Consider the following 26,013-nt stretch of genomic DNA (forward strand, 5'->3'; position numbering starts at 1 on the left):
AACAACTTAAATATTATTAAATATTTGTCACATTGTCATCCATCATGCGAGGGTTAATTCGAACGGTTCACAGGCAACAAACAAAAAGAGCCCCTAGGGCTTGGGATTGGGAAGTAAAGGACCGCGTTTTCGGCGGTGATTATTATGTGCCAGAATGGTGCATGTGAAATTATTGTTTCACGGACTAAAACCGGCAACAGAAGAAATCCACCTCACGAATCTTGACTAATGGAGCAGCACATGTCCGGTATCTTCGACGCGCGTGCTCATTTCCGGTTGGAAAGGAAATGTATTCTTCACACCAATAAATGATGATGAGGCTTAATTAGTAATGTTTCATTTTGGAGAATGGCATTACGCAGCGGACAGTCTTCTTATAGTAACTTTAAAATGGAAGACGCTATATGCCTGCGTTGTGCTATATGAGTCGAATGATTTGTGTGCACTTGTTGCTGAGTGAAAAATCAATAGATTTTCGCTCCTACCCCTAGCCAGGGACAGTGTTAGAGAGTGAAAGAACACCTTTAGATTGGCTATGAAACTTATCACACTTTTGAACAATCATCTCACAATAAAGCACATAATTTTACGCAGCATCTAAAATTTATTTATTAAAAAAGCAACTGGAGTCATTTGAACAGCGATAACAACCACCACTACCACCACCGTGTGCGATAAGGGGTGAGTTACGTAAAAGCCCGGTGCTGGTTGTACGTGTAACAGTGGCACGTGCAGCCGGGGTGCAAATCATCAGTCCGGTAACGAGTTCTGCGCAGTCCCGGAGGGCAGCGTGGCCGAGCGGTCTAAGGCGCTGGTTTTAGGCACCAGTCAGAAATGGCGTGGGTTCGAATCCCACCGCTGTCATGATTTTTGAAAACATTTTTTGTTACTACTTTAGTATAACTGTGGAACAATACACTGTTATTGATTTTTATGTTACCGAGATGATTTTTCTCTGTTGTTCATTGTTTGGGTTATGTTTAGCTTTTGAATTTAATACGAAGTTCTTTTTAAGATAATTTTTTTTATTAAAATATTGTTTATGATAAAAATCTTTATTTAATTTACAAAATAGTATAATGAGATTATATTATAAAAGATATTAATTGTACATATACATTACAAATTTGAACCTTTTGTCTTTTTTATGGTCTATATTTTATATCGACATTTATTAATTTAACTTACAATTTTCTAAACTAAACATGCGCTTAATGATTCTAAAACAGTTTGAATTGATTGATATATTTGATATATTTCATCATTCCAACAAAAATTCGTTCTAATGTTCATTTATGTGCAAGCAATAGAGAACGATTCAAGCCATATAGTAAACAGAGCAAAAAACAACGTTTTAAAAAGTTTAAAATAGGTTTCAAATAATATTTATCCACGAATAAAACTTTAGTAACCCATAAGTAATATGTAAAGTATTTATATTTACACATGGACGATTTACTTGCTGTAGTCGTCACCTACTTACAGCTCCTGAAAAATAGCTTAATTGGAAAATATTGCATGGAAATGGAAACAAAGTTTCATTCCTCTTCCAGGCTTAATCTTAATTGCCTGCGCTTTGGTGAAATGCAATAAAAAGGCAAAATTGAAACGATTAAACATTCATAAATTTTACCACCCTTTTAACCGAGCCCCGTACCATCAGTATTAGAACCAAACATCAATCGCCTCATCACCATCAGAACCACACTTGCAACAATGATTCATGGAACTGGGTGGTGTAAAATATCTCGCCTGCCTAATTGATAAATTTGTTCAGCTGCAAAGATTCATTAGCCTGCCACACCGCGCCCGATGCACGTACCGATCTTGACGATCGCGCCATGGCGAGCTAAAGACGAACTGAAAAAAACAAAAACGCACCACTCAAGCTCGAAACGTCTTCATCGCGAAAGGGTCATTGGAGGAATCCTCCCGGTAGGTGAAACATGATCCCCGGGAGAAACCCATTCGGTGGCATAAATCATGACTTAAGCATGCGTCCGTCCAAACACAGCATCCCCGGGTGCATTATTATCCCTCCCGGTTGTGCTGCACCAGTTAGCAGAAGTTGCAGTTGCAGCAGTATCTCCCGCGTATGCCCGCGCGTCTCCCGTGCTCGTGGTGTCCAATTGCGTATCCGAGTGGCACTGAATCGTCATAAATATATTATGCTCGCTGCCCCTGCCTGCACCGGTGGCTGGGAAACACGATCGATTGGGATCTCTCTTTGGGTTGAGGTTGGGTTGCCAGGGATGGAGAGAGGTGTCAATTGGTTTCCCTCGGCTCACATACACACAAATAAACACAGTCAGTGCGTTCCAACACGAATACACTGTGTGAGTACCCTTTTACTTCTCTTTTTTTATTTGCAAACCAAGCCAACACACACACACACACACACACACACACACACACACACACACCACACACACACACACACACACACACACACACACACACACACACACACACACACACACACACACACACACACACACACACACACACACACACACACAGCATTCGAGCAGTCACGATCAAAAGCGCTTAAATTGCAATTTTTCATCTCCGAATCTGCACTTGTAGACGGTTGTGTGTGGGGAAAGGGAAGCGGTAAGGGCATATGGATGGGGAAGTGGAGTGGCGGGTAGTTCTCATTTCAAGCGGGTTGCTGCTACTAGAAAAAGTTACGCTTACGTTTGCTCGGTCGTGGTATGCGCAAAGCCCCGCCAGACGAGAGACGTTCTCGATCTTTTGCCCGTTGATCGTACCCTGTAGATGAGCGAAGCGACACAGAGGCAGGCGATCGGAAGCAGCGTCGGAAATGTGATCCTTGTGGAAATGTGATGATTGGACGGTGTTCGGCGAGGGTTCAAGATGATTCGTAAAGAAAATATGACAAAAATTGCCGACGACAGCCAGCCGACAGCTTTATGATTAATAATCATTTCTTCGGAAATTAATCGCACCCCCTTCCCGGAGGGGCAACACACGACGGGACGGGACACAACACACTACGCAGCCTCTGTCACATCTCGTATTGATGCATTCAATCGTTGAAATATTTGCTGCCCATGTAACGCCACCCCTGCCGCCGTCGGTGGGGAAAAGAGGTGTGAAATAAATTTAATTCAAGTAAAACAGAGCTACCTTGAAGCTGTGAAACTCGCGCAGGAAAAGACACAGGTTGGTTTATTTGTTTGACAGTATTTTATTCTCTACATTACGCTTACAATGCGCGCACATTGATTTTTGATAGCTGTACAGAGTGTTTGTGTGTAGTTGGCTGCAGAGACATAATCCTAAGAGTTACTACAAATATACGTTACTTGTCCTTAAAACCTTTTGTTACCCCATTTTTGTTTTTTTTTCTCAGCAAAATAAAAACAAATGCCTCGTTTTAACTTTCGACTCTATGCATTAGCAAATTTTGGACGGTAAATTTCATGCTTCCCTTGCCTTCAGATCCGAGCCCCCAATGTGTCTGCGGAGTTTGAGTTTGGTTTGGTACAGTTAGCATCTTGCTTTGCTGGAGGATACAGATAGTAGCATCGATTTGTGTTACGAGTTAATAAATACAAAGAAAACAGATCAAATGATCTAAACAAAGCTATCAAACTATTTGCCTCGGAGAGCTACCATTTTCCGTTTCGGAAGAGAGACGAGCTTATATGCATCTATCTGAAAGGCGTTAGACAAATAAATGGTACCTAAGAAGAAAACCGAAAAAAGCAAATTTACACAGCGTAAAAGACATACACAACCAATAGCATTCACTTGCTACTGTTTTCCTACTTTGAGTGATCGTGTCTGTTCAGTAATAATAGATAGTGCTTTAGAAGCTTTCCACAGACGCGCAGCTAACCACCTTACTCCAGCAAACGCCGGCGATGGTACGCTGACGACAGTTGCCACAGGTTACGCATGAAGCTGTCGTTGTTGCTGGTGGATTCCGTATCGGCCATCACACTACTGCTCGGGGGATTGGAGAGAACGTCACCGACGTTACCGATTAGCCGTTAGGGTTGGGACAGGTACGACTTCTGGTAGGAGTTCTGTTGCGATGAGGATACGCTCATCTGATTCGTGGGTTCGTCTTTAACCACCGGCAAAGGTACTGGTTAGTGTATTGAGATAAGGGTAAAGACAAGTTAGCTTAGTATGGAAATTCTGTAACAGAAGAGGCGTGTGGATACTTACAGGTCGTGTCCCAATAGGGATAGTGTGGCTCGAACCGCCGTGCGCAGGGAGGTGTTGTGCTGCCCGAAACGGCGAAAGTGTCTGTACAAATGTACCCACAAAAAAAAAAGAGAAAACCCCTCCAATTATTGAATACATTCTTATCGATTCACCCATCACAAGTGCACCACTCACCTAGATTGTTGGACAGCGATCCGTACGTGTTGATCGTTACCGGTTGTACCGACTGTTGGAGCTGCGAAAAATTATACTAGATAAAGAAAGGTTGACATACGATCTACTAGCGTGTGCATGTGTCTTACTTACCGGTGCTGAGTAGGTGTAGTTAGTACGGCTCGAACAGGACGTGTAGCTGCTCAGCTGCGTCGTCGGCATCCAGGGTGCGCTGAAGGGATGACAAAAACAAAGAAAACATATCACTAACCCTTCCGATGGAACACGAAATATCACATCTCGGTGTCTTGCAACGCGTGCGTGCCGAACGGTGCCGTACTGCCACAACCTACCCGGCATCGTAGCGTGGATAGGTCTGATAGGGATTCTGGGCAAACACCGGCCGATGGCCAAAGTTGCCCGGGTTGGTCACGTACGAGTCGCCGAACATTTTCGAGTAGTGTCCAGTCCGGTACGGGCGCTTCATCCGTCGGCGACGCTTGTAGTTGCCATTCTCGAACATGTCCTCGTACTGCGGGTCAAGCGTCCAGTAGTTGCCCTTCCGCTCGCCACCGCCCTCCCGCGGGATCTTCACGAAGCACTCGTTCAGGCTGAGATTGTGGCGGATCGAGTTCTGCCAGCCCTTCTTGTTCTTCTCGTAGTACGGAAACCGGGAGGTGATGTAACCGTAGATTTCACTCAACGTTGCACGCTTCATCTGTGAGCTCTGCAGTAACCCCGATGGCGATCGCGGTAGAAAGTGGGAAGAGGAAGAGAAACAGAGAATACGATCCCGAATAGGCTGATAAGTAGGGAGCTTCCACGTGGTTCAATAAATTCTAGCTTCATGGTAACGCAAACGTATTAAGAATATACAATTTATTCCCTCGGTAACACCTTGCTGCCACGTAAAAGATACTCCAAATGTGTGGGTTTTTGTTTTAAAAACTGTATTGTTGCTTCGGAGCAAGATCATTCGTGCAAGATTAACTGCACTAATTAAGACAAACTGTTGCAGTGCACACCCCGCACTAGACTTAAATTAGAAGATTTGTTATAATATGTATACACTCATATACACTCATGTACACTCATTTCGACTTTCCTTCCCTTCCAACGCGTAAACTTAACCTTTCTCGCTAGACCCTAGGCCCTGGTGATCTTGATCGTGAGCTCTATCCAAACTGTCACAGGTTCTGAAGCTGCCACGGGGCAACTTTCGATGATAAATATAAACTACTACGCGCGCGTTAATAATCGTGCTCATTTTCCCCGTAGACCATTCGTCCACCTCCCACGAAATTCGGCACTGGGAAGAATTTGATCCGACCGATCTATCTGCGACGGTGCGATGCAAAAGACTTTAGACAGTCTCGCGCCGTGGCGTCGGATTAAAGTGCGATTTATAAACCTCTCGCCCTTACCATCATTCCCACAATTTGCCCGTTGCGAGATGCGTTGTGCTGCATCGTGAAGAGAGTTATAATTTGTGACACAATCATCACTCAAACTGGTTGATTTGACAAGCAACCGGCATTGGACTGGGAGCGAAAAAAAAATAGGGCCGCCTAGTAAGGACGTACTACGCCGTCGCCGTCGACCAAACCGCTCCCATCCTCGAGGAAGGTTGAAAAGTGATGGTAATGGATAGATGGGGATAGATGGTTGACATTCACGTCTTACGAAAGATTCCGAAGACGTATTGCGATCATCAGTGTTTGGTGCCTCGGCAGTCCGAGGCAATTGAACCGGGGAAAGTGATGCGTGTTGCAACACATTGTTCTCCCGGCTGCAAAAGGTAATGCTATTGCAGCGCATACGATCAATCATTTTTGCCAAGTTGTTGGTGGAAAATTTGTCAACCTGTTGGTAGGTTGGACGATGGCACACAGGATGAACCGTTAAACGCCTTGACTAATTGCATTTGAGCGGTGATCACACGGTCATACATCACGCAGAAGTAGACGCTACCTTATTACGCATATTGCCTATCATACCATTATTACATCCTAGCTTGTGAGGAAATTCCCTAAGATCTTCTTAGCAAGAAGCCATCTTACCTGTATCGCCATTGCAATTAACGCCACATAGCTGTACGGTGGCTTCACGTTCGAGTTCCGGCTGCCCGTCGGACTTGTGGTGGAGCTGCAATCGTATGTGGATAGGCTGGAGGATACGAATTGTGGTTAATGATACGTTCGGACACTCCAGAAACCATCTTCCAACCTGCTGCTGTTAGTCGTACTGCTGTTGCTGACCGTCGACGCACCTCCATTGCTGGTGGTAGAGTTTGTGGAGCTCTGGTTGCTCGTGGTCTGATTCTGGTTTGGCGTGTGGTTGTTGTTATTGTTGTTAGAGGAGTTGGGTTGGGGAAGCGTTGTCGGTATCTGGCCACCTTGCAGATCATCCGGTGCTAAGCTATTGCTCGGCAGCTCATCCGGACCCTGGCTGGACGGTTTGGAGGATGATAGCGCCAACGAACCGATGTTATGATGCAGTTGTTGTTGCTGCTGCTGCTGCTGCTGCTGTTGGTGTTGCTGCTGCTGGTGTTGCTGCTGGTGCTGCTGCTGCTGTGCAAGATGCTGATGTTGATGATCGGGTGAGCTTCCCGTTTCCTCGTGCAGCCGCTCAATCACGGTCGGCAGTTGCTGCAGGGAGGAGGGCGATGAAGATTTCACCTGATCGTACGCTGGGAGCGATACTGCAAGCGGGTGGTACACGTCTGAAATCAGAGTGCATGAATCGTTGATGTGTGTATGAGAAAGAGTGATGGATTAAAAGTGCCAAACAAAATCACTGAAATAAGTAACTTTGTATTGGAGCTAAACTACCAAAATTCTATCACTCATTATCATTGCCCTGTTACTACGTAGTATCTGTGTGTTAAACGAGGGGAGAGTGTAAAACCTGAACCTACGGCCGTACAACCAACAAAAGATGCTGCTACCAGTCATTGGTTGGTAAAAGTTCATGATGGTTTTTTTTGTACTGTTGTCCTATCGTTCCGGACATGTGGCCGCACGAGCATACACGACTGTCAAGATGCATACCACGCCTACCCTCCCCATCCAGCCCTTACCCGCCACCTATCTTGAAGGCAGAGTCGTTTTTACGCAACACAGGACGGCTCCGCTGTTAGGCACGATCCTCATCCGAGATCCCTCAACACTCTCGCAACGTCAGAGAAGAAGAGTAAGCGCTGTTGATAAGCGATTGAAAAAGGTTCACCGTGGGTCATTGCGAGCTGATAGCATGGATTCCATTTTTTTCCTTCTTTCGTTGCTGCTCCATCGATATGAACGAGCAAGCGGATGGAATTATGATGATGATGATGATGATGACGATGCTCCACTTTGCCCGTTACTATAGTGTCAATGGCAATTCTATGCCCATTTGCCGCGCGGCCATAACAGCACTCAAGCGTCCCCATGGGTGTCCTTTTGTCCATTGCGGGGAAGCATTGCTCATGCTGATACGGCGAGCGAACCAATGTCCGAGAAACCTAGTTACGAGTGCCGGAGCGCACTATGACGCTAGCTTTGGTTATGTAGCTAATCAAACATGTTGCCTCATTCACGGCGTGTGTTATCTTAAAAACTGATCGTATGTCCTAAATAAACGTGATATTCAAATGGAAAGGCAGGCATACGCAACATACCTAGATGACTTAATACGTTGAAGCCCTCTTGCTTGATCTTGGTCGGCATGCTGATAATGTTCTGGAAAAATAAGGAAATAATTACATATTAATTGGAATGCTTTTCGAATTATTTTAAATACATTTCTTCATGAAATTAGTATTGATTGAGGTTTACAATAAAAACTTGCATGAATGCAATTTATCCTTTTCAATTATCCAATATCTCATTACCTACGCCCTAGACATAGCTCTACATTGCAGTAAACGTAAACAAGAAACCTGCAACTGCAAATGCAACGGTTGGTGCATGTGCAAGAGTGCGCAAACAAAATGGTGGTTTCCCCCACCGTTTTCAATTCACGAATTCACAGCAAGCTGAAATGTAAGACAAAAAAAAATAGGCAAGAAAATCAACATCACCACCTCTGCCCGACTCTGGGTGTGCGCGTGTGTGTCTGCTTGTTGAAACCAGTCACCGGGCAGGGGAAGACATACCCAAGAAGTGATTTAATTACGCCCATAAATCACTCCCAATCGCGCGGCCATTACGTGCGGATTCGGTTGGCTCGCGGTCGGTCACTGCGGTCGGAGATTCGTGCAAGATGCGTTCCTCTTAGCCGCCGTGATACGGGCATCGGTTGCATCGCTTTTCGCGCTTTTCATCCAACGACGCAACGGCGGAGCCAACGACACCGTAATCTTGCATCCGAAGGCACTCTTTATTGGACACGGATCAGGTTTGATTTGGGATCTCGCGCCACTCCCTTCCGTGCTTGTTTCGTGCCTTTCGGTCGATTTTGGGCCGGTCATTGGCAGGATCTGTACCGACCTGAAGATAAAGCGGATGGTCACGGTAGGAGACTAACGTGACTTACGTGACAACGTACGATTTAGTGCAAAGCACGAAGAAACAAGACGGAGATTTAAGCAACAGAGAATGAATTGAAGCTCTTTTTCTCGCTCGTTCACTTGCTACATTTTGTTACGTCTTGCATCTACTCAGAGGCTGGAGTGGTGGTTACTCTTGCCGTAGAGTTACGAGGACACCCACGACGTCAGCAGCGTGTGGCTTTTGAACTCACAACAAATGGTGAAGTGGCCCGATGTGAAACCGGCAGACCGCCAACAATAGCCCACCCCTGCAGTGCAAAACCGGTACTCCTGGCTGCACCACCCCTGCAGCATCTGTTGTGACGTGCTTGATCGCCCGGAAAATGGTCGGAAAGGCACGCCCGTTCGCGGAAGTTCGATTCATGGGGTGAAGTTTTGCCTCAGTGCTGCTGGTTTCTGTTGTGTATTTCGACTTTCGAGTGTACTGCAGGGAAATGCTTTAAATTTACCCGCATCACCGTTGTGCCAATCTGTTTTGGAAAAGTATCAAAAGACGAAACAATCGAGCAGAGGTTTAAGGCATTTCGATTGTTGATTGTGTTTAATTCCTGATAATATTTATCTTCTTCAACTAAAAGCAACACTGTTTCACTTATTTGCACATAACGTGTTTTTTTATTATGAACATTATGTAATATGTGTAAACACATCGCTTAACAAGCTGACAATACATCACAAAAAAATATTAGATTAAAATAATATAGATGTTTCATTTTTTCATGTTTGATTTAAGTTGGAAACCTGAAAAATTGGACTCAACTTCTCTCAGAGGATTTCGATATATATTAGATATATATTCTCATGATCGCAGATCGAAGATCTTACAGGATCTTATTGGACATTTGGAGGAACTGGAGGAACATTGTTACTATGACTTCAGCTGCTTCATACAGCAAATGCTCCAATCATGAAATACCAACTTCAATGCCTTCAACGGAAGATTATTCGTTATTCTCCATAATCTAAACGCTGTAGAACTTAGCCCAAGTATGTGACCTTTTTATGGGCGTAATCTTCGCTGATGATGTGCAGGAAAGAGAACGATTATTTGAAACCAATTCCAATTCCATTTATTTCTGATCAATAGTAGCAAGATTGCTTTGTATGGAGGACCATGATCAAATTTGGTGTAAGCTTCTGTTTCGTGCTTAGTTTGAATTATCGTTCTGAAGAGCTTATTTAATCTAATATTTAGGATTGGACGAGAAAAGAGATTACATTAATTTTTGTCATCGTCTATCACCATCTGCTAGTCATTCTGAATATAGGTATTTAGGAATTGTCTTGAAAGCTCAATTGCTTTTGTGGTCAAACCCGATGTTAACTACCAATCATATTTAATTTTAGGATTGAATCAAAATTATACTTTTATCTGCATTGCAATAATAAGTGCAATCATGTGATACAACATGCAACACAGCAGTGTGCACTGTTACCCACACAAAACAGAATATAAATAAATCACTCACCTCAACAATCCCTTCTTGGACGGCAAATTGAAATTTATATAGCAAAAGTGTCTTTTTTAACCACATTTTACTGCTTCTAGACAGGGTGTCGTTAAAATGAAAGGAAAAAGCGCACTGTGATATAAATGCCCAACCCTGCAGCAGCGACAACCACTGAGGTAAACAATTATTTTGCAATTAAAAATTAACACATTTTGTTTGAGTGCATCCCGGGCAAGGGGGTTCGTTCGCACATTAGCCTTGAACCATATCGCCATCGCCGCCAGTACCTCGAATGGGGGGTTTTTAATTATTTTTATACCGAAAAAAAATTATTCGCAGCATCAGCAGCACATAGAGCTGATGCATGACCACGTACACAAACGGTATGCAATGACAACGCATTCATTTGCATTCAAATGTGATAAAACGTCGCGACACGGGATTTTTTTGTAGGTCAACTTGTTCCTGCTGATCGATGATCGCGCCGTTCAGAATGCACCATATAGCTGTTGTTGTTTTGCGGTGTTGTTGCGATAGCATGTCCTTCTCATAAAAATTCAATTTTCTCACGGTGATCACTGTGACATTGAACAAATCGGGCCAGTGCGATAAAACTAAAGGAACAAAGTAATCGGAGCAGTGCTCATGCTCAACCCGATACGAACTGGGGGCGCCTGCTGCACGGACGGCTCCACTGGAATTCTTCGGAAGTTGAGCACGAGCCATGAATCTGCGACTGGATCTGTTTGCCACACGAGCACATCTGGGGAATTTCCGGGGAAAATACGGCCTCTTTTGTTGCGATCCTCTCTGAAGGGCCATATCTAAGGGTTGGCAGTGCAAGTTCTAGGCAAGCAAGTGAGCTCTTTGGTGATCTTCAAACGCAAAACCAACACGTGCACCGACCACCGACGATGGATGACTGGGAAAGCTTAGAAAGGTTGTGTTTTATTTCACACCTTCTTAGCCAAGGAAGGTGTCTTGTGGTTCTACATTGCAACTACAGTGTGTGTGCGCGCGGGCGCGCGTGTGTGTGTGTGACGATGATCAAGTAACACCAGAAGATAGATACGACAGAAATTCCTCTGCAAACGATACTGCGTCGTTTTCCCCCCCTTTTTGCTTTAAATTTATACCTTTCTTATAGCAAATCTGCCCCAATCAGTTGCAGCCAGCGACACGAATTAAAGACATTCCGTCAGGGTGAAGGTTTCTGCTCCATTAGCACGTGATTAATGGCACTGTTCGTCGGGACGCGTTGACGTTGGGCGTTGGCTAGAAAAAAAAAATCATTTTCTTCCGCTAGCTTCCGCTACATCCGCATTACGATCGCCGCCATCTTCAATTTTGTTCGGTGGATTCGGTAAAGTCTCGCTCAATTTCAACCACTAAATCACTCGAATGGCTAGCAAATTTACACCAAAGTTTACTGGCATGTAAAAGTGTGCGGGAGTACAAAAAGCAACCCGCTCGGAGATCGCTTTACGGCTGGTGTAGAGAGAAGTTTTCATAACAGAAAAACACAAATACATAATATTTATTTAGACTCACAAAATCAAAACTGCCTCCCCAGGGTGCGACACACTGTTGTTGTGATGTACGAATGTCCATTTTTTCACTTCCGATCGGCACGCGATCTTCATCATGACGGATCGACAAGGATTTTTGGCCTCTTTCACACTGAAGAAAAAAAAACTGTTGAGCGCGTGTGTGACACTAAATTACAATAAACTAACACACACACTCCGGATGTGGTTGAACCCCACAGTTACGGGTGCAGCAAAAGGAAAATATTTACATTTGTAACAGTCAAATAATTTAGATTGATAACAACGGGCCGCAAAAATCGGCCAGCCCGGGTGTGTATGTTTTTATTTCCCCCGCCGTCCCCATGTGCAGCTTTATTGGTTTGCCCTTTTTCCCCGGCCACGTGGTGGAAGGTAAACAAGGCAGACAAGTGTCAGTATTTAGACCCGCACTGTGGTTGACCTTCTGACCGAGTTTTGGGATGCTTTATATCACACCTTGCACGATCGGTGTGAAAATAAAATACAGACACTCATACATATACACAGAGGGAAGGAAATCAACAAGGAAACGCATAAAGCAACTTCTTCTGTTTCGTGAGGGGTTCGTGAGTGAAGCTTTCGTACCCAGACAGACGCTCTGATCCGTCGCCCGATTTTTATGACCATTTTGTTGTACAATTTCTAATTTAAGAGAGCAAAGCAACGCCATAAATCTTGCACCTAAATGATTCTGGGCAACACGGTGGGCAGTTGTATACTTTTCCTAAAATCGTTTTCTGACGCTCTTTCTTTCGTCTTGGGGGGGGAAAAACCATGCGGAATACATTTTTGTTTAGCATTTTTCACATTTTTGCGCAAGAAGCTTAAGGCTCCCGGTGGTTTGCATTTTACAGCCTTTCCCTCTGAATTGATGCGTTGTTCTAGGAAGGAGTGTATAAAAATGTTGTAATTGGATGATAACCCTAAAAACAACCCAACACAGCGACTTCATAAATTATGCCCCTTTCTGTTCAAACCATTTTGCTGTTAAATTCATTAAACTTGGTTCTGCACCATCACCGATTTCGCGCTTAATCACGCGTCACACCAGTTACGGCCTTAACAGTGCGCCTTAAAATGCGTGCAGAATTTTCCCATTACTGTACACCTTAACTGGCTACAAAACATAGGAACCAATTCACAATTCCAATTCTTTGGCCGAGGTCGTTACTGCATTTTAAAGAAAAGAAACACACATACGCACATCTCGATCGCTATCACAACAGCGTCGTCATGCAGTGCAGTGCAGTTGGTGCTCACAAATTCTGCGGCGCAATTTGCAGCAGGTTGCAACGCTTTTCACCGTTCCCCCCACATACGATCTCGTTCCGGCGCGCAATTGCATTTCGCTCTCTTATCGCAGCAGCAAGCCTCGCTCGGAGTTTAGCGAATCGATCGTGCACACACACGGGAGACCCCGGTGTGCCACAAGGGAGATGTGTTTCGCTGATAGGTGTAAGTGTAGCAGTCATGCACACGGCCGTGACGCAGCAGGGCTTTGCGCTGCAATAACAGCCTCTTTCCTTCTTGGAGATGCGATGCCAATTTCTGTACAGTTTCTCACAGCGCGCTTGCACCATGATTCAGTTATCGCTAACGAGAGTTACCGATCGCGCACAACATACACACACCGCAGCGTGTCTGCAAAAACGTGTCGAATTGCGGCGACAAATTGAGTTTCACTTTTCTCTCTCTTCCACTTGAACATGAAGGTCAATTCGACGGGTGTTTGAACCCGCGCAACTGGCACGGTTTTAAAAGTTGAGACCGGAAATTTGAGAGCACGGCAGGCCAGTGTTGTGCAAAGCATGCGGATCGATGCGACGGGCTGGCTATGTCTAGTCTACACGATCTTCACAGCTGCCCCTTATGACTGTGCGAGTTCGAAAGAGACGACAACTGATCTTCTAACAGCAAGCGAAACGAGCAGTCACTAACAACGTATCGGAAAGGTCTTGGTGGAAGCGATCCCGAGCGTAGTGCTGACCCGACCGCAACGACCTCAAGGGATGACAGGGTTTGGCCTCGCCGCGGTTGGGCTGGAGTTCGGCCCCGGTGTGTCGTTCTTTCCATCGGGCCTCTCGCGGTGGGATTTACACATCCGCAGCCCTTAATCCCAGTGCTGCCAGTCGAAGAACTCCACATGCCGGTTGGACAGACCGGGGGCAGATGCATTTAAAGCCAGCGCCGTGTTGTTCTGCTGCCTTCGAAAGAATGCCATTGAATTTTCCCGACAGCTTCTCCCGAACTGCAGTCCGGCACCCCTCGGAGAAGCAAGTTTATGATGCATGTGATGGTGCGGTAAAAATAACAAACAATTGTCATCGCGGAATGGTAATCGATGACAAATGTAGCTGCCTGTGCTTGCGAAACGTTTTGCGGCGCTATTAAGCGAGAAGGTAGGAACAATCTATGTGACAGGTTAGGTGAGAGAAATGAAACCAATGGAATATGATGGTCCCCTAACTGCACTGCTCGTGACGGTAATAGAGCTACACCGGATTTAATGGAGCTGTCAAGAACAATATCTCTTTAGTGGCTCACACACACACACAATACGAACGCACAAGAGCATTATTGAAATTCAAGCAACGTTCGTCATTTCTGCATCTTCATCTTTCTGCTTGTTGGAAATCGGTGTATCTTGTCGTCATATATTCAAGTGCATTAAAAACAACATCTTCGTTCCACAACGCAGATCAAGCTGCGGATGAGTTACGATGCCAGGAGGCGCCTCGCGATCTTGCTGCCGCCTGTTGAAAGGTGGTGATAATTTTATGACATTTTTTCCTCTTTATTTGCTTTTTACACACACACACACACACGCCACACCACGCCACTCTGTTGGAGGTTGTGTGTTTTAATACTTTTTAATTTGTTGAAAATTAACGGGCGAGACAGCGGTGTGCGATCGTATTTCCGTCATCGTTTTTACACCGAACGTGGTGTGACGGAAAAGCTAACCGGCACCAAGTCACACGCTGGTGGATTATTTTACTATTTCATGAACCCTAAAGGTTGAGAGAGGCTGTGTTACGGTGTAAGAGTGTATTGATTTACGATGGGGCTATTATGACGACTAGATAGACGTAGTGGGTGGTAGGGGACGCTATTATACACTTCAATTTAGTCCCACAACAGTCCACCTTGTAGTAGCTAGTGTGTGTGTGTGTGTGTGTGTCACTTTATGACGGATAATAAAATGCTATTACATTAGTCGGTGTCATAAATCGAGCCGTAAGCAACAGAACATCATCATTACAAACGATCGTATGGTGTTGAAATAAACAGAAACATGTTTAGGATCATATTTTATTGAGAGGATTGTATCGTTTTACAAGATTTGCCCGCAGCGATGTATTTATAAGTGTTTTAAACGTTTCTTAGTATGTTATTTCTTAGTATGTTTTGTTTTTAGTACTATTTTCAGATCTTCAAATCTAAATTACATTTTACTCAAAAAGGGTACGACGACTCTATGGGATATTTTATGTCGAATTTCATATTTTGAAGTGATGTAAATATCATTTAAACACATCTCTGTTTTAGATGGATTCCATACTTTTGATGGAGTACCTTGCTTACCAAACAATTGAAACACAAAAGCAGCTTTCTGTGTAAGGATACTCATTTTGCTCGTTTATGAAGTCGTTTTATTGCACCAAAAATACTTTATTGCACATCCCAGTACCTTGGAAAGAGCAATAATTCAAAAAGTCATGCGAAATTATGTGTAAAACCATGTCCCTTAAACTCACCACGCCAAGATACAAATAGTGATCTAACAACAGTGATCCTAACTAAACCTCCTAACATAATCTATAGCATCATACTTGATTCAAACCGTCATGTTTTATTTACAACATCTCATTGTGATGTTCTACATGCTAACCCGCCTAAGCTCCCGCGACTAGCTAACCCCATCCAACACAGCGCGCGAACCTCTCGCTCCGATCAGATCCCAACTCACAATCGATCACGACACTTTTCTCCTCCGTATCGTAGCGGAGTGGAGCTGCCGGTGATTGAAACGCTACACATGAGTGTATCCTTGTATGACAAGGTTATGGAAAACATTATCACTTCATATTTTACGACACCCGATTATGTCGGCGATCATGCTCTCCGGCGCGACCTGCTTCTTCGCCGCCTCTTTACTCGCCGTTTTTTTTCTGGTCCCTTCGCCCGATTTCGATTATGTACGCATCAGTGTGTCCGGGGGGTTTTCTCTTTCTGCCTTTTTCCCTCAGCAGCCGCTCGTTCAGCTTGTCACGCATGTGTCGCTTGAACCGTGCGCTTGTCCAGTGAACCACGAAAAATTACACACTTTTGTTGGAGGAAATGAGGAACAACAAAAAACACCCACACAAGAGATACAAAACCGGTGGACAAAATGGAACACATATATACCGAGAAGGGGGCGGACGAGGACGGGCCCGGGTGGAAATGATCGCTATTTTTAATGTGTAGGTGTATCGGGGCAAGCGCGATTCGGGAAAAATGCGCCACACTTTGGTGGAAAGCGAGTGGTGTGTCTTCAGGAGGGACACACTTTTTTTTGCTTGTGACGCTGCTGCTGCTGCTCAACAACACCGCTCCAAGTGATGTTTCGGGTGCGTGCGCTGTATTCTAATTGAAATATTCGGAACAGCTGTTGGAAGTCGAAAGAGCACCGCTAGTGGGCCGTTTTGTGAGCGCGGGCACCCACTTGAGACGATCGTGGCCGATGCCACACTGCAACTGGGTCCTTGCGAAAGCGACACAAGACGGAACCGGGGAAGAGCAACTCGGCTTTTGGGCGAATATAAATGGCAGTCTAATGCCTGATGCCACCAGCCCCGTCCGCTACCGATCGGACACACCACTTTGAGGGCTGTTGTCCGCGTCACACCCACCCGCTCACCGGGCCCCGGAGAGCTGTGTTGTGCGGGTGTTGTTGTGTTTGCGTCCACTCTGGGGCTGTAAACGTCCCGGGAAGAGGTATGCCGGTCTTTCGGCTTGATTGAATCTCGCAACTAATGGAGCGAACGGCGGTGTCGAACCGGTGTTTCAAGCTATCTCTATCAGTTCCTCGCGTTTATCTTTAGCCGAATTTTTCCTTGCTCTCACTCGGATGGGATAATTACTCAAGTGTGCAAGCGTGCGCGGGGAAATGCAACACCAGCCGCTTCTTGTTTGCCGGAAGGCATTTCGAGTGTCGCGCCACTTCCGTAAAACCGTGCAGAGACGGATCGTTTTCCAATTGCGCCGGGAGACAACGAAGTGCGCGAGGAAAAATGGCCCCGGACCACGGTGCAACGGTACGGCGGGGGGTGACAGCGAACTAATAGCTGTCGTTTGGCTCATTTACATTGTGTCCGATGACATCTTCGTTTTTCGGAGACTGGGCTGCCTTCGTGCGAGGGCACGCATGCCGGGGAAGGTCCCTTTTCATCGGCTGTGTAGCGAGTGGTGAGAAGTGGGTGTTAATTTTAGCTGCACCGATTTATCAAAACACCGGCCGTCGTCCCCTCCATCGGCCCTAACGGTGGCTTGGGGCGGAACGGTACGGACGGGACGTAGGGGTTCTGCAATGGGAATTTCATTGCCTTTTAATAGAATTGTTCTTAGTTGATACTTTAGTGATCGGTGTACGAGGAAAGAGACAGCGAATAAAAAATGGATCATGGAAGTAATGTTTTTTCAAGTATTTCGAAATAGACACACTGTGCAAGTTATTTATTATTTTTAAGCTTTTTTTCAAACACTTTGTGTGATTTTAATTCCAAAACCAATACTCAGCATTCAGTGTTTATTAACTTCCAATGTGTTAACATTCAAAATGGAGGGTCAACCATTAAATGGACCATCATGGAGTACACGCCCAACATGAAATTTGGTGTCAAGCGAATGAGAGAATTATCGTCCGCATTGAAGTTTATCTCCCACCACTAACGTGTTGCGCGAAGGAACCGGTTATGCTGCATCGCCTCAGTGATCCGGATAAAAAGCATAAGAGCAAGAGATACAACAACATGCTATGTTTCGATTCGCATACCGATGCGGTTGTTGAATTACAAACACGCAATGAGAAATCAGAAAAATAGTTATTATTTGTATAGTTTTTATTACAAACTTCTACTAAAAAAAAACAATTCTGCTGTAATTCGTGTTTTCTATGTCTTGTTTAATATTGAATGTTTTAAAACACTCTGTTTTGTAAAATTCAATAGTTTAACAATGTTTCAGCAGTTTTAATTGACAACTGTTTAAAAAAATATTACAAAGAATTCGAATCATAAATTGTGCTGTTTAAGATGTATTTGGCATGTTTCATGTATTTGTCATATTCTTTGTTTGATTTTTTTTACCGGGCTACAAATGGTAGCGACTAATTGTTATCAGTAACAGCAACGTGAAAATAAGTAACATTGAGAAAGAATGAATAACATTGAACATTCTCATTAGCTCAAACAAAAAGCGAACCGATGTACACAAAAAAGAGCGAAATGAACAGATGCGCTTTAAGCGCCGGTTCTTTCGAGTTCCTCGATAGTATAGTGGTCAGTATCCCCGCCTGTCACGCGGGAGACCGGGGTTCGATTCCCCGTCGGGGAGAGGAATCTTTTTTCGCCCCTGAATCCTTTTTTCTTCCCTTCACACTGCTACAAACAGGCCGAAAACCCGAGAGGTGTTAAACGGTCATGTTAAACATGTGTTTAGAATTAAATTTTCGCTCACTTCGCTATTAAATGGTTGTAAATTATGACCCGCTCGGCCCTAACTCCTCACCCCAACCCCTCTAAAGCGCACAGTAATCTCGCCTTCCGACAGCGTTTTTAGTGCGGCCAATCATTTGTCAACCACACCGCAGACCCTCGGGGGACGATGCGTACCCAACCAGCACAAAGCAAAAGGCGCACGGTCGTAAACTTTGTCCCCAATTCACTGACCCACGGTGTGCGCCGTGTAGTAGTAGTGGCCACTGGTTAATGGGATGCCTTTCTTTCCGCCATTTCGCATACCCCTCCCTTCCTGTTGCGTTGGCTAACCACGTTATGCTGAGAGTGAGATCGACTGTGGACGGCGCACGGCCGCAGTTTTCACTACAAAAGCAGCTCGAATAAAATTTATGGACCTTGCTTTTAGAAACATCCCGCCGAGCTGGGGGCAAACTCGTCGAACAAACCGGTCAAATGGTGCTGTTGAGTTGAGGGGAGGGGGTACGTAAATCATTTCTCGAATTTTATTTACCACACCAAACAGCTTCTTAATTTCACAATTTACTAACAGCTTGGGAATCGTTTTGTCGCACACCTAAGTGTGGTCGGTCATTATGGTAAAAATTGAAGGCGCTTTGGGAGGGAAATAATTTAGAAAAAAAAGTAAAATCATATTAGATGTATACACTAATGGCTTTAAAGAGCGAAAAATGTTTGCTGGCTTTATTAGTTATAAATTCAGTTTGGTGCATTTTTCAAGAGCATTTATCTTGTCTCATCAACGAATACACCTTATCGCGTGTTTTGAAAGTATGTTTTTACAATTAACAGCGAACAGGATAAATACGATTTAAAAGCTCATTAAATTACTGAATCGTTTTGTTTGACGTTCCTTCAGCGCGCGTTTGCTTAACCTTTGACCTGCGTTGTATTTATTTATTGTTTGTCATCTTCCCATTCTTGCCGCTGCAAACACCACCCCCCAAAAAGACACACCTCTTCTCTCCAGCTCACCACACCGACTGTTGTGGTCTGTATTTTTCTTGGAAATGAAATTATGACGCGAAAAAGACAAACAATCAAATGGCTTTCCACGCCACCAGGATATCTGTGTCACCGATGTCACGCTGTGGAAGAGTTGTGAGGGAATTAGCCTACTTAGTGGTAGAATTTTGACCATCCTCACTTCCCCCCTCTTCCCCATAAATGGGGACAGAAAAGGGGGGGGGATGAATGGCCCAGAAGCAGGGAAACCAATATTTATACCTTACGTTTCCCAATGACATTGTTTTGAAAAGAAACGAAGAGCGAAACGATCAGATCGGCCCCCAACCGCACGCGCGTGCACAAAATTATGTGAATTTTGGGGTGTGGAGTTGGCTGCAAAAAGACCTCAAAAAATAAATGCAAAGACACCGGGGGTGTGAGTGCTGTGTTGGTGGTGGGGATTTTTTCGTTTTGCCTCCCTCCCATTTGCACTTATAATTCTTCGATCCTATAAATTTCCGTCCATGTCCCCTTGGTGTGCCACCTGTGCGGTGGTGGTATATGGGTCTAAACTAATCTACCATCATGTCTTCTTTCCCCCTGCTTCACGCCCATTGAAACACATAATTCTGCCAAACGCTGTGTGCGTGTGTGTGTGTGCATTGCAGAAAGCACCATAAACCGTGGTGCGGTCTATGCCAGACCCCAGAATTAGGCGATCGGTGATCGTTGGTCCGATCTTGCCTAGCGATTTTAGTCACTTTTTTCACGTTGCCTTACTCCATTTACCAAAGGAACCGACTGTGACACGTATCTTAAATTCACGCCAACGTTCCCCGCACACACACACACACACACACACACGCCATTGCCCATTGTTGTCTGATGGGAATTAATGATGTAATTTAGATGACGTTATTTTTATACATTTTAAACGATCTCGTCGTGCGCGCGGCCTCCTGAATTCCCCATCCAGCGGGTGCGACCCGAACACACAGAAAAAACTGTTGAATGTGTATCGCCTCGCCTTATGTTGGGCCCTTATATTGGGTCGCGTGTTTTCCACTGCAAATTTTGCCCAAAGTGAATGAGAATTTTAGAAGAAAAATACCTTGTCCCTAACCATGTGCCAGTGGAAAAACGATCCCTTTCTATCCAGGGTTTTTTTTTGTTTTGCTACGCTGCTTGTTTTTCATCGGTAATAGGTTAATGAGATAGGTTCCGGCCAATCGACCCCGAGAATGGGAAGATCACCGCGCTCGCTTCGGGGTGAACAGTGGTGGATGAAATGATCCCTTTCTACCTCTGCGTGGCCGCTCCGCGTAAGTGAAAAGGGAGGGGTCGCGTGCCGGCAAGGTGTATCAGTTTCATGTCTGCCGGTTTTGGTTGGGGGAAAACGAGCAATGGCCAAAAATGGGGTAGCTAGGGATACGGATACAGTCACCGTGCAGCAGTAGTGCTTCGGGGTGTACACCTGACGATACGTACCGCCGATAAGGACCGACCGTTGGAAAGTGGTGGGAAAAACGGAAACTTGAGTAGCTCTGGAAAGGATTCGGTGTCTTTAATTAGGGGGTGTAACGTGTTGCATCCTTGCTCGGGCGAGATTAAAAGGTTAATTATTTGTTGCATTCCCATCGTGTTTGGTGCCTTTTACTGATTTTGAGTTTGATTTAAATATTTGATTTCGGAATAGATGGTAAATACGGTGACAAGAGAGTTCGTACCCTGTACATAAATATTTTAATTTCCTTTTTTTAAGTGTTCCTAACTCCAACTCTTATCTTGAGGCACCTCCTCACATGCAACCCCAATGCTTACTAACTCATTAGCGTGTTAGACAAAATAAACAACCCAAAATGCGCTCACCAATGCTTCATCGCCATTATCGGAACAATAATTCCTCACCACAGCAATTGCTCTCAATTTTTTTGTAATGTTTTTGTGTCGCGCCTTAGTCACTCGCTCATTAGACCAGGATGGGTACAGTTTCGGTTCACGCAAGAGTCGCGCAAAGTAAATAACAACCATTTTTTCATATTAAACACCATCCCATTCGGAACGAGCGATTTTTACGCTGCTGTTTGTTGTGTTGTCCGGTGGCGTGTACATAAATGTACGGGAAAAATAAATAAACAAACCGATTGAGTTTATAAAAATGATTAAAGATTTGAGGCCGTGAATCAGTGGTGTGGAGTGGAGAGGAAAAATCGAAGCATAATGTGTTGAATGAAAGTAGTAGAAAGTTAGAAGCAGCTGAGATGATGTGTCTGTTCTATCGCATCCACCTTCACAGTGGTCAAATATTTAATAAAAATGGGACTTTTGCAGTTTTGCAGAACGAAAAGAATTGCATTTGAGCTCCCTTGGTTTGACTGTAGAATATAATTTAAACTGTGTATGTCTAATTATCCAGAGCCGGTCTCATGGTACAGTCGTCAACTCGTACGACTTAACAACATGCCCGTCATGGGTTCAAGCCCCAAATAGACCGTGCCGCCATACGTAGGACTGACTATCCTGCTATGGGGGGAAATCAATAAGTCACTGAAAGCCAACCCCACAAGTGGGTTGGCAGGTCTTGACTGGCATCGGTTGTTGAGCCAAAGAAGAAGAAGAAGAAGATGTCTAATTATCCAACACAACACATAACGTCTTATATAAAAGAAAACTAAATTACAAGCCGCTTTATGTGTATTGATGTGTCAATTTAAGATGGTTAATATATTCCGATCGTTTCATTCCTAATGATCAGAAACTGCAATCGATCAGATTTGCTGCACGATCCCCTACATGAAATCCTTTTGTAATTATAAAACGGCTAAAGCCAATGAATGTTTGGCTTGAACATTGTTAGCTGTAAAAATACATATTTACAGCAGTAAATTTATACATATTACATACATGATCATTTCTATAACTTACCATCGGTGACCATTTCGAGTCGTACTGCATGGGCCCGTCTGGCGGCGCCATGTCACTGTTGGCGGTTGTCGCCAACACTGAAATGAATAGAAATTGGATGGAAAGAGTTAGATACAAACAATCAACTAGTTTTGTACCACTACAGTCTAGTAGCTACAATTTAAAGGCATTTTGTTTTAACCAAGCAGAAGCAAAAATATCCTTTCCCCATAAGCAAAACGGTACGCACTCGATATTCGATACTTTCGAGTTTGTCTTTACGCTCGTAACAGATCTTCGATACAACAACCATATATCCTCAAGCGATCTATAATGGCAGCAAAAACATCATCTGTATATCATCGCACTTGCAGGGATGGTAAATCGAGGAGCGTAATTGATAACCTACTCAACAAACCCCAACAAAAAAACCCCAAATAGCAAAGTATGATGGATAAATTTAGGCCAATTAGGATATTAGGCAGCATCGAGAAAGGACCAGAATGTAAACTTATTCCAATTTTCTTTTTTTTTAATGCAGAATGTACAAATTTCTTCGAAGTATGATACGTACTACTTGGAAGGTTACTATAGCTGTTGACTCGCCAAGGAAAACAACAATTTAAATTGGCAATTATTGCTCGACGCGTCTGTTATCTCAATCAATATCGGTCCACTAGAACTGATAGTTAGCAATAAAAACAATTATTATGGAAAACAAATCAATTTAGCCTGACGCTTGGGTACTTAGTCTGTCTCGCGTGTGTTTTTACCTTGTAAGCAGCTTTACGGAAATAACATAATCAATTAAATTTCACCACTTACTTCGGTTGTGTAACGAGCACAATTTATGCTGCAATAGTATTAGTAATAGTATGATTTAATGTTATCGATCCGAACCAGCTATCAATTACATGCTATCCGCATCGACTTTCTTCTTTAGGCAACGATTTAATTGTTTGTTTGTTATTTGACTACACGATAGCAATATTACTTGTAAAAAATATTTCAAAATTGAAGAGCGAAATCACCAACATTCTAGAAGATCAGCCGTACCATTACATGATCCTCGTGCAATCCGAATCATATGCTGCGAATCACAACTTATCAACTTTATGCGTCCCAAAAATTGAGAATCAGAAGGCATTAAGGAAAGGAAAAGAAATGGAAAACACAGCTTCAAACCATAAATGCGTTGCTGTCCATTTCTTCGCTTTATGGCTGTTTCAGCCCTCTGCTTCTTTTCGATCGCAATTTGGTCAAAGTTCGTTCACTTCAATTCAAGAAGGCGATAGGAAACAAGAAATCGCTTATCAAACGAGATTTTTTCAACCGAAAACGCGCCCAACCGCACAACGGTTTCTGGGGTGAAGGAGAAGGGATGGTCGTTTATTATGGGGATGAAAGTACAAGAAGCAACACTCCTGCTATGTGTGTTTTCGCTTCCCGGTAGAAGGCTTCTTTTTTGTGTGCGCGACATTCAGAGGAGGTAATTGATATTTGTTTGGTATAGAAATTGGAAAACATTGATGGTCGTCTGTTGACAGCTTCGGGCTCGCTTTAATCACTCACGGTTAAGTGAAGCGCGTAATATCCCATTCACACAACCGTGCGAGGGGTTTTTGTTTTGAGCTGTAATAATGGTGTGGAAGCGCCCAAATGGTAAACAAATAAACAATAATGTTTGAAAATTGAAATTTTGATTGTAAAAACAAAAGCTGGATGCTGTATCAGCCGCCGGATCAGGGGAAGAGGGAAGAACTTGAAAATAGTAAACATACTTTTTTTTAATTGCTTCAAGAACATTCGCCATTCGTCTGACATTTGTTTTGCTCCAGAAGCCCAGCTGCAGCGCAACAGCCCGTACAAGGAAACACGTGCCATTACAGTTGCAAAATGCAATTCTTTTGCACAGCCTACTACATTGCCCGCTACGTGGCTACAGTGATACACATCTACCTAGCAGCCTGTCTGTGGGGCTACCTGTCATATCGCAAAGTGCAACTGCATTGGTACCCGGACGCCACAACACGCATATGCAGCTGTTCGATAGTGCACAAGTGCATTTGCGCGAAGGTGCGTTACTGTGTTTTGCTTCCTTTTCTTCTACATAAACATCGCGTACCACGTACGTGTGCAATTATGCATTCGACAAGCTAGAAACTGTCAACAGATAGATCGACTGTGCGTTCAGGAGAGGGACAGGGATATTGCGCATACCTTGCAATCTGTGGTCTTTTGTTTTGTTGTGTTCAATGAAATGGGTTCCATTACCCGTCAAAACAGGAAGCAAAAAATTGGTTTGATGTATCTTAAATATGATAATTTTAAGCCAAAATAACAAAAAACTCAAAGTAAGAATTAACTAAAACACTTGAGATCACTATGTTTTTACACCTCTATAACTATTTCCCCTTTGTGCGTGAACGTGAAATACTTACTGAAGTCGATTTCACTTCCAATAAGAATCGTTGAAATTTTTGAAGCAATTCTTGTCACCACCACCACCCTGAAGTGCGCTGCAGGATACGGTGCAGTCGTATAGCGGCAGGCACTCAGTGGCAATAAAGCACTAAATTCACACTATCCACTAATCACAACCACTGCACACATTATTTCACAGAGTTTTCAATTCTTTCTCAACAAATGTGTTGCTGTCGGTGAAGCTATATGCCAATCCCAGCGACACGTACTGGCTGAGGGAAATATTTGAATTATTGTTTCAAAATTTCAGCAAAATACGAAATTCATAAATCTCTATGTAATTAGTACCATCCGGAATTGGTAATAGTACACTTTTGTTCCACGTATTTATTATTAACTTAAAATAACTTTTCAGCCAAATACCACTTTAAACAGCTTCACTCGTTATTTTTTTCTTTTGAGATGACTCGGTTTTGCTTGGTTTTCGATAATTCTTTCAACTTTTCACACACTTTCACACCTCACACACTCACAAAAAACATCGTAAGTTGCAAATATTTTACCCACAGCAAGCATTAGCACATTTGAACAAAAATCCTCCAAAACTTTCAAAAATTACCCAAACTGATCGTATAAGAGCAAATATCCCCCAGCACGATCTCTGGGTGCCGGATCTGCTCCCTTTTTGACACCACACTGCGAATTTTAATGTCTCGAAGGCAGAGAGTGTGTGCGCGCGCGGACCGAAGATGGTTGTTTACTTAACGAAAACTGTCCGCTTACTAACCGAGAGCCGTGTTCACTTTTTCGCTTTTACCATCCCCCGGGTGCGCGCACATCAGCCAAACGACAGCGGTAAACGCCAAACAGTTGCACACGCACACACGTTCTCGGCCAGCGGGGAATTCACTACTGTTGTGCGCGCCCCTCACACAACACGCTGTGTGGCTGTGTGTAGGGGATTGCGAGAGATCGCGTTTTCCTTAGAATGAAGCGAGCGAATGAAATGGCACAACCTTCCATCCCCAATCCGAACTGTTGACGGCGCTGCGTACCGCGGCTGCGAGAGCGAGCGCACACTAGCAGCACACAAT

General features: G+C 44.0%; 1 protein-coding gene and 2 non-coding genes across 6 annotated transcripts; 2 read left to right on the plus strand and 1 right to left on the minus strand.

Moving 5' to 3' along the window:
* Nucleotides 1-784: 784 nt before the first annotated feature.
* On the plus strand, nt 785-864 carry Trnal-uag. Its single transcript has one exon. It is a non-coding gene; the product is annotated as a tRNA-Leu (tRNA).
* Nucleotides 865-3,193: 2,329 nt separating this feature from the next.
* On the minus strand, nt 3,194-25,835 carry LOC121597077 (forkhead box protein D2-like). 4 transcript variants are annotated; one of them, XM_041922573.1, is made up of 11 exons: nt 25,707-25,834; nt 24,937-25,191; nt 22,517-22,593; nt 8,012-8,072; nt 6,580-7,075; nt 6,414-6,519; nt 4,707-5,080; nt 4,507-4,585; nt 4,375-4,450; nt 4,201-4,281; nt 3,194-4,117 (listed from the first exon to the last, which is right to left on the minus strand). In XM_041922573.1, coding segments are annotated over exons 2-11 (1,449 nt in total). In that variant the 5' UTR covers nt 24,938-25,191; nt 25,707-25,834; the 3' UTR covers nt 3,194-4,019. The 4 variants fall into 4 exon arrangements, with proteins under 4 accessions (XP_041778507.1, XP_041778506.1, XP_041778508.1 ...); XM_041922572.1 differs by having other exon boundaries at nt 25,539-25,834; XM_041922574.1 differs by having other exon boundaries at nt 4,375-4,435; nt 24,937-25,835.
* Trnad-guc lies at nt 18,429-18,500 on the plus strand. The gene has a single exon. It is a non-coding gene; the product is annotated as a tRNA-Asp (tRNA).
* Nucleotides 25,836-26,013: the final 178 nt, after the last annotated feature.

Source organism: Anopheles merus, chromosome 3R (genome assembly GCF_017562075.2).
Source record: "Anopheles merus strain MAF chromosome 3R, AmerM5.1, whole genome shotgun sequence".
NCBI lineage: Eukaryota > Metazoa > Arthropoda > Insecta > Diptera > Culicidae > Anopheles > Anopheles merus.

Excerpts from the sequence above, each read along its gene's own strand:
- LOC121597077 (XM_041922573.1), bottom strand. Across the intron at positions 4,451-4,506 it reads ACTACACCTACTCAGCACCG|TATAATTTTTCGCAGCTCCA; the intron begins GTAAGTAAGACA and ends TTCTTTATCTAG. Across the intron at positions 4,118-4,200 it reads TCCCTATTGGGACACGACCT|TACCTTTGCCGGTGGTTAAA; the intron begins GTAAGTATCCAC and ends TACACTAACCAG.